Below are 8,306 nucleotides of genomic sequence, written 5' to 3' on the forward strand. Positions count from 1 at the left end.
GACTGCGCTTGAGCCGTTCAGAGTTGTAGAGGGGCTGTGACAAAGCCTTGTACGGCCAGAGTAATGGCTCACCTTTTGAAAGTGAGACTGCTTGAGAACTCAAAGTGTTATAGGCAAGGGCAGCCAAGTTAGCTAAGACTTTCTCAACATTTTTATTAAAACTGTGACTTACTTAGAAACCAGCTTATATCTCACAAGTTAAAATTACCTTTGTGCTTTAAAAACCATTTTCCCTGAGAAACAGGTTTAATTGATGATGACACCCAGTGTGCTCGGAATGTTTAGAAATGACGGACATCGTAGGCAGGCACAGCCCATCTGATGAGCTCCTAGGTGGAAAGGGCCTGACAAATGGCCGACCTTCCAAAACCTACCTGGATACAAAGTGAATGGACATCTTTGGAGAACTAGAAGCAGATTCCTACAGATCCAAAACCTGTGTGCTTAAGTAAAGTCCTAAGCACTGCATGCACGGATGTTCTTGTGGAGTGGAGAGTTTGGTGTTGGTACGCTGGACTGACACCAGTGCTTGATGAGAGCAGAGTGGCAAGTCGGTGCATTTTCTGCTTGACTCTCTCCAGTTTTGCCCTACGTGAAAGAAAGGTGTCCGAAGCCTGCAGGCAGTTCAGAGAAGCATTAGTGGAAAAGCAAGCCCCATTTGCCTTGTTGGGCGCCTGAAAGCAAGAGGAGCAGCTCTCTTGAAGCCCCCTGGGGAAGAATCTGCCGCAGCTCTTGCTCTTGCCACATCTTCTCAACATTTAAATACCCAGTTTAAAGAGTTAAAATAATTTACTGTGTTGAAGACAAATATTATAAAAGTGTTATATTTTCCCTGTACATGTCATTTGTTCAACTAGTCATCCTGCTGTTTGCCACTGTTCACTAGTTCAGCTGTTCTTTCATAGAATTTAACAGAAGAGTAAATAATACAGAAGAAACAACTGGATATCCACATGCAGATGAATGAAGCTGGACTACTTCCTTATACACAAACAGAAATTAACTCAGAGTGGACCCTAGGCCTAAATGTCAGCTAAAACTGTCAAACAATTAGAAGAAAACGTAGGAATGAATCTTTGTGACTCGGGTTAGCAAAGCCTTCTTAGCTACACTAAAAGCACAAGTGACAAGAAGTAGCTGCACTGGGCTCATTAAAATGTGAAATTCAGGCTTCAGAGGACACTGTCGGGGGAGTGAAAGACAGCCCACAGGAAGCATTTGCAAGTCATGTGTCTGATGAGGGTCTTGAATTGTAAACGTGTAAAGAATTCTTAGAACCCAATAATAAAAAACAAACCCAACTTTAAAATGGGCCAGGGATCTCCATAGACATTTTTCCAAACTTGTACAGAGAACCAATAAGCACGTGAAAAAATAATCAATGTCATTAGTTAATAAGGGAATGCAAAAGAAAACTGCAGTGTGTTACGCTTCACACCCACTAGGATGGCTAGAGTCAGAAAGACAAATAATGAGCGGTGTTGGTGAGGATGGGAGGAAATCTGAACTCTCACATGCTGCTCACGGGAACATAAACTGGTGCAGGTGCTGTGAAAGAGTCTGGCAGTTCTTCGATAGGTTAAGCAGTTACTGTGACCCTGCAATTCCTCTCACTGGCATCTACCCCAGAGAAATGGAAACATGTCCACACGACTGTACATGGATGTTCACAGGAGCATTAGTCACAATAGCCCCAAAGTAGAGACAGCCTCGGGGTCTGCTGACTGATGACAACGTAGTACATACATAAAATGCAATGTTTGGACATAAGAAGAAATGAAGTACATGATACATGCTTACAACATGGATAAACCTTGGAAACATTTCACCAGCTGAAAGAAGCCAGCCACGGAGGTCATATACAATTTATATGAAATAACTAGAGTTGCTAAATCTATGGAGAAGGAAATGGCAACCCACTCCAGTATTCTTGCCTGGAGAATCTCAGTGACAGAGAAGCCTGGTGGGCTGCTGTGTGTGCGATTGCACAGAGTCGGACATGGCTGAAGCGACTTAGCAGCAGCAGCAACAGCTAAATCTATGACACAGAATAAATTAATGGTTGTGTGGGCCTGGGGATTCGAGGGGGAATGGGGAGTGATGGCTCATGCGTACAATTTCTTTTGGGGATGATGAAAGTGCTCTAAAATTGATTGTGGTGGTGATGGTACAACTTGCTAAGTACACGAACAACCACTGAATTGTGTAGTTATTAAATGAGTTGGTCGTATGTGGTTAAAAATAGCATGAAAATCCATATAATATAAGATACCTGTTTTTGAAATATATTTATGCACCTGTAATACATGTGCATAATTGTGTATATTATCAAATTTGGGGATTTAAAAAAATATTTATGTATTTTATTTATTTGGCTGCATCAGGTCTGTAGTTGTGGCAGTCAAGGTCTTTCGTTGCAGCACACAGAATCTCCAGTTGTGGCGCCAGGGCTCAGTATTTGTGGCATGTGGGCTTAGTTGCTCCATGGCATGTAGGATCTTAGTTCCCCAACCAAGGATCGAACCTGTGTCCCCTGCATTGCAAGGTGGATTCTTAACCACTGGACCGCCAGGGAATTCCCCTGGATGTATTTGGTCTGGTAGGACTGTGTTTGAGTTTGGTTTCCTAAAAAGTAGGTCACCCTCATCTCCTATCACTTGGGTTAATTAACATGAAATGGGTTGCCAGATGGCAAAATGTGCCCCCCGGCCCACCAGCAACCTTGGGAAGCCACTGGGGAGGCGAGGACAATGTGAGTGGGTGTCGGTGAGGCAGCAACTGGTACCCTAGCAGTCTCCTCACAGCAGTCTCTGCGCCAGCTGGTCCTGCTGCCACCTGCTAAGAGGGCTCTCACTTCTGCTCAGGCAGGACCCTTTCAGGAATGAAGCCATGACACATCTCTACCTGCCCGGATCCTGACCCTCAGTTATTTTTTCGCTCTGCCGCCACCTCCTTGCAGCCTATCGTGATTTTTCTGCCTTTTTCCCAGTGCCTCTCTCTGAAACTGCAGCCATGCTTGGTCTGCAGCCATCTCTAGATCTCAGTATCCTGTGAGGTAGCTGGGTGTCCATGGCTGCGCTCTTCCTCCAGGCTGAGGCCCAGGTGTGACTCAGCGCTCAGCACAGGCCACATGCCAATCAGGCTGTGTTCTGCTGCTTCATCCCCTGTCCGCCCTTGCCTCTGGTCGGTACTCCAGGCCTTGGCTCTCCAGGCTGGGCTCAGCTATCCCTTGGTGGCCATGCCTTGTGACCTCTGGTCTTTGGTTGCATCTTTTCTGAGATGGGGGTGATAGTCCCAGACAGGCCTGAGGAAGGGAGTGGAGCAGATGAAACGTCTGGCCTCTGATCCCTCTGCATCTCCAGTTCTGCTCACTAGTGAGCACCCCTACGGAGTCCCAAGGAGAGAACGCCTGCCACCAATGCCCCAGCTCCCCCACATTTCAGAGGAGGAGCCAGGAGGAGGCTCATGTGATGGCTCCAGGGCCAGGCTGCCCGAGGTCCACTCCTCCATCTCCTACTTGGGAGATACAGGGCCAAAGCATGGTCCACTCTGTGCTTCAGTTTACTCATCTGCAAAATGGGGAGGAAAGGCATTAGTAGTTTTATTCCCAGGCCTGGCTCAGTGGGTCACTCTGTCTCTGTGAGCCCCACACACTGCCTTGGGAATGGAAAGAGCCCAGGGTGGGATCCGGGAGGCCTGGTGTGAGAGTTGCCTCTGGTGCCTTGGATCAGCCCCTCCCTCTCTCCTGGTTCGTTCCCTCCCGTGTGCGTAGGCCTCTGCCCTGCACAGTCCGAAGGCTTAGGGGAGGTGCCACCTCTGGCCTCTGGCGTTCAGTGCCCGAGTGTGCCCGCGAGCAGCTCCTCCAGGGTGGAAGCTCCCGGCGGCTGCACTTCTGTGCCTCTGGGTGTGGAGCCCTGTGAGGGTTGCGGCGGGCCCACTCAGGTGACACGCTCTGTGCTTCTCCCACAGTTCCCGATGGGTCCAGGCTCGGACGGCCCGATGGGGGGCATGGGCGGCATGGAGCCACACCACATGAATGGCTCGTTAGGTAAGTCAGCACCCTGCCTGCCTTCCCGGGAAGCCTTCGCTGCCTCGGCTCTGGGCTCCGCTGAGCCCGGTCCCCACAGGAAGATCCGAAGAGGAAGATGTTGCCTGGGTAGAAGGTCCTCTGGCAAAATGTTGGGGTTTGGGTGGAAGCATTTGGAGGCCCCTGCACAGAAGAACGGGCGAGACCCTGAACTGGACTTTTCTTCCTTCCAGGGTCAGGTGACATGGACGGACTTCCAAAAGTGAGTGTGTCCCTGTCTCCTCCCTGACAGCACCCTCCAGAAAGCCTTCCCGTCCCGGGAGGGGTGGCAGGTTGCTGGGGGCCCGGGGCTCACCACCTCTGGTCTCTCCGCAGAATTCTCCTAACAACATAAGTGGCATTAGCAATCCTCCAGGCACCCCTCGGGACGATGGCGAGCTAGGAGGGAACTTCCTCCACTCCTTCCAGAATGACAATGTGAGTGTGCCCACCACCGCCCTTATTTCACCCTCCGGGTCCTCACTGGGCCCTGGGACTATCGACTAAAGTTTCAGAGTCTCCTGGCCGAGACCTGAGACCTGTCTGCTGGGCCAGTGTCCTGGCAGCTGTGTCATGACCTCGGTTATTTTTCCACAAAATGGAGCGCCCTCAGATTCCCCCCACCCCCAGCAGCCCCCGGTGCAGTGCTGAGCCCTGTCACCCGAATCCGACCTTCCCAGGCGTCCGCATGCAGGCGCAGTGCCTCCGGCGCTGGTGAAGCTCACGTGGCTGGACGGGCCCTGGGCCCTGGCCCGCTGGGTCCTTGTCTCAGTCTGCATCCTCCTCTCCTGGAGGGGGATGTGCATGCAGCTAGTGACTTCCTGGGGTCTCAGTGCGGAGGAGCTGGCTGGCTGTTTTTTCATATTAGGCTTCTTGTTTACAGTCTCATCTGAAGAACCAATGTCTTGTTTTTGTAGCTTTTGAGAACCCCAGGCCAGCTCCCATGCCAGGGTGCCCTGGCTGTGCTCCAGCTCATCAGACCCCAGTCCTCTGCAGTCCGTGGCCCTGTGAGGGGAGGGCAGGGGCTGGTGCTGGCTTCCTTAGGAAAGAAGGGGTGATTTGGAGAGGGAAAGGGGGCAGGGCAGGCAAGTGAGGGACACAGGCTGGTGCGGGGGGGGGTGGTTCCTGAGTCCTGCCTGCTGGCCCCTTGCCCACCCAGTGCCATCATGGGGGTCTCAGCCCAGCCCTGAGACAGGCCCTGTCCAGCTGTATACAGTCAGACCTCCACAAGGCTCCCACACCCGGCCCTCACGACCCCCCTTCTCTGCTTCTCCCTTCAGTATTCTCCAAGCATGACGATGAGTGTGTGATTCCCCCCCTCCTCTTCTCCGAGACGCTGAGAGAGCCGACATTGCAGGCGGGAAGATGCCAGAAATTATGCAAGAAGAAGTGAGGTGTCATTACCCAGGAGCTGGGGGAGGGGCGTCTCCTGCTCCCCCCCAACCCCCACCCTCTCCTCCACCCCGTCCACCTTTCCCAGTTTTAGTTTCATGCAATAAAAAGGCCGAACTTTTTATTCCATAAAACATGAAGGACAAAACTCAAAATAAAAATATATTTCAAGTCAATGACCAGAAAAATCCCACCCTTGCCCTTTCCCGAAGGACCTTTGATGTCCTTGACACTTTTCTGTTTTTTGTTTGTTTGTTTGTTTGGGGTTCTGCTGTTGTTGGGATTTTTTTTTTTTTAATTTGTTTTCAGGGGGGTTTTTTGGGGGAAAAATTTTTAAAAATGGAAGCTTCTAGCAAGCCCCCCCAACCCCAGCCCAATCCACCTCTTTGCTTTCTTCTTTTAAAAAAAAAAAAAACCAAGCCCCATTGTCTGTACCCAAGCCCTTCCACCAGGAAAGCTAGTCTAGGTGTGAGATCTCACCTGTCTTTGTAGCCATCTAAAAATAATAATAATAATTATAATAAACTGGGCAGTTTACAATCGGTGGTTTCTTTCAAACGGCCTGTTTTGGAAAGAAAAAACGAGTCACCCTTTTCCACTTGGGGTTTTTGGTTTGTGCTGGCGAGCGGGGGAGGGGCGGGAACCTGTTTTGTTTTTGCTTGGTCTCTCCCGGCGAGGTGGACAGCAGCTGCACAGCTTGGACCCCAGACTCCCTCCCCCATGGCGTGGCCGGAGGGGCCAGGCCCCCAAGCTTTCAGGACCCTGCCCCAGCGGAGCCGCGCTGTGACCCGGCTGGCATGCACTGTGTTCCCAGGACTGCTTCCTCTCTCTTCTGGACCTCGCCTCACCCGGGCTCCCGCCCCCTCCTCAGCCCCCGCCCCAGTCTTCCCAGTGAGGATCCTACCAGCGGGGTGGTGGCTCGGAGTGGAGTGGGGGAGGCCGCCCCCGACAGGATGGCTATGACCTGGGACGTGGAAACCGTGACCTCTGCGTCCTCCTCCCTCGCATCGTCCACGTCGTGTGTGCGGGCAGCGCAGGGCTGGAGTTGGGTGTTCTTTTTTTTTTTCTCTTGATTCTTCCTTCTTTTTCAAAGATGGGATATTGACCAGAATTGCTCTGTATATGCTTGGAACTGGATGGAAAGACTTTGGGATCGCTGTGGGGGGCGCGGGGACACCAACAACCAAACAGGTGTGCTGTTCCTGGGCCTGTTTTTATTTTCAAAAACCGACAAACGCCACAGTGGAGCCTGTCCCCTCCCAGGAGGAGTGACTCGTGGCCTCCCTCACCTCACCGCCCTGCATCGAAACCTCTGTGTCTTGCCCTGAGACACCTGAATTCTTTGTACATTTACACCCCTCTCCCCCCTCTCCCCTGTAGCTGGTCTTCGTTTTCTTCCCTCCTTTGATCCATGTATATCATATTATGTGAGATATCATCTGCCTGAAAAAAGACCTTGTGCGGATTATTGGGAACATTGTAGCTGTTTCTGTGTTTTTTCTTACCTTGTAGTCTGGTTCTGAATTAAGAGAGGAAAAAAAAAAAAGTAATTATGATACATTGTAGTTTGTGTACGATATATGTTGATAACGTTTTATTAAAGGGACATCTTTTTTCCGCAGCCCTTCCTGACATGTTTGGGGGAACGTGGGTTGGAGTTTATTATACTGGTTATAAAATGCCAGGCGACTGGCTGGGCAGAAATTCTGTTCCTGGTGCTCAACAAGATCTTGTTTTGTGTTCCAGGCGTTGGCCGCCTTTTCCTGGGCGTGTTAATTCTGCATTTTCTGTGGAGAGTTGGGGATGATGGGTTGGGAGGGAGGGCATGGTCTCATTTCAAATATTTGGGGGCATTCTGAAAGGCAGTTTCAGTTTCTCATCTTGCTGATACATTTTGGTTTGCCAGAACGTATTTTTCTGGAAAAGCAGGAAAAGGTTCCCAGTACGCCGTGTTTTCAGTGGCGAGGTGGTGTCGGCTAGGATGGCCGCGTGGGCTGCAACCACGCCTGCTTTCTCCTTTCTGGTGAAATTTGCTTTGCAGGTCCTAGGGTGCTGGGCCGCAGGAGGTTATTTTATTTTTTCACCTCCAAGGCAGCAGGGAGCCCTTGAAAGATTTGAAGAGTGGCACAGTTCGACCTGAATTTCAGAAAACAGTGCAGGTTGCATCTTGGAAGATGGTTGGGTGGGGCTAGACAGATGTGGGGAAATCCAGGGCCAGCTGCCATCTAAGCAAGAGCTGCAGGCTGAGGAGGTCAGCAGCAGTGGATGCTGATTTGATCATTTAGAAAGTAGAACTTTCTGCAGCTTTGGAGCTTCGGGGCCAGGCCTGCAGCAGGAGTGGGCAGGAAACGCACAGTGTGTCTGAGCAAAGCGTGACCTTAGCCCCACCTTTTACCAGGTCTGAAGGGACAGTTTCAGATCCTGCCTTTGCCACTGCTCACTGTGTGGCCCTGGGCCAGTTGGTTCATACTGTCCTCAGTTGCCTCATCTGTAAAATGGGGGTAACGGTCTACCCATCGTGTAGTCGTTGTGAGGATAAGTTGACATTTGTAAAGTGTCTAGAACAGTGCCTTTTAAGTAGTAAGAGCAGTAGTATTAGCTGTTGGCAGTAGTGTTCCTCATTTGGGGAGTCTAAATGGGTGTGATGAGTAGCTGGGAGGCCCTAGAAAATCCCATTTGTCCGTCCTGCCTTTTCTGAGAACATGGCTTCCAAGGCTCTTCCTCATCACTGTTGGACAGATGAACCTGGTCTGTTACTGACCTGCATCCACAGTTCTAAAGAGGCATTTATGCACCAGCTTGAATACCTGCCATGCCCCCGCCCAGCGCTGGGCAGAGAAGGTGGAGG

At 50.9% G+C, this 8,306-nt stretch overlaps 1 protein-coding gene across 3 annotated transcripts in view; it reads left to right on the top strand.

The window, feature by feature from the left end:
• Positions 1 to 7,079, top strand: part of SSBP3 (single stranded DNA binding protein 3) — a 165,997-nt gene extending 158,918 nt beyond the window's left edge. For all 3 annotated transcript variants that reach the window (XM_061411856.1, XM_061411857.1, XM_061411858.1), the window contains 4 exons: positions 3,970 to 4,048; positions 4,261 to 4,289; positions 4,403 to 4,504; positions 5,347 to 7,079. In XM_061411856.1, coding sequence (XP_061267840.1) covers positions 3,970 to 4,048; positions 4,261 to 4,289; positions 4,403 to 4,504; positions 5,347 to 5,376 — 240 coding nt within the window. In that variant the 3' untranslated portion in view covers positions 5,377 to 7,079. The remainder of the gene's footprint in view (positions 1 to 3,969; positions 4,049 to 4,260; positions 4,290 to 4,402; positions 4,505 to 5,346) is intronic.
• The last annotated feature ends 1,227 nt before the right edge of the window (positions 7,080 to 8,306 follow it).

The sequence above is a fragment of the Bos javanicus genome, chromosome 3 (genome assembly GCF_032452875.1).
Source record: "Bos javanicus breed banteng chromosome 3, ARS-OSU_banteng_1.0, whole genome shotgun sequence".
In the NCBI taxonomy this organism is placed as follows: Eukaryota; Metazoa; Chordata; class Mammalia; order Artiodactyla; family Bovidae; genus Bos; species Bos javanicus.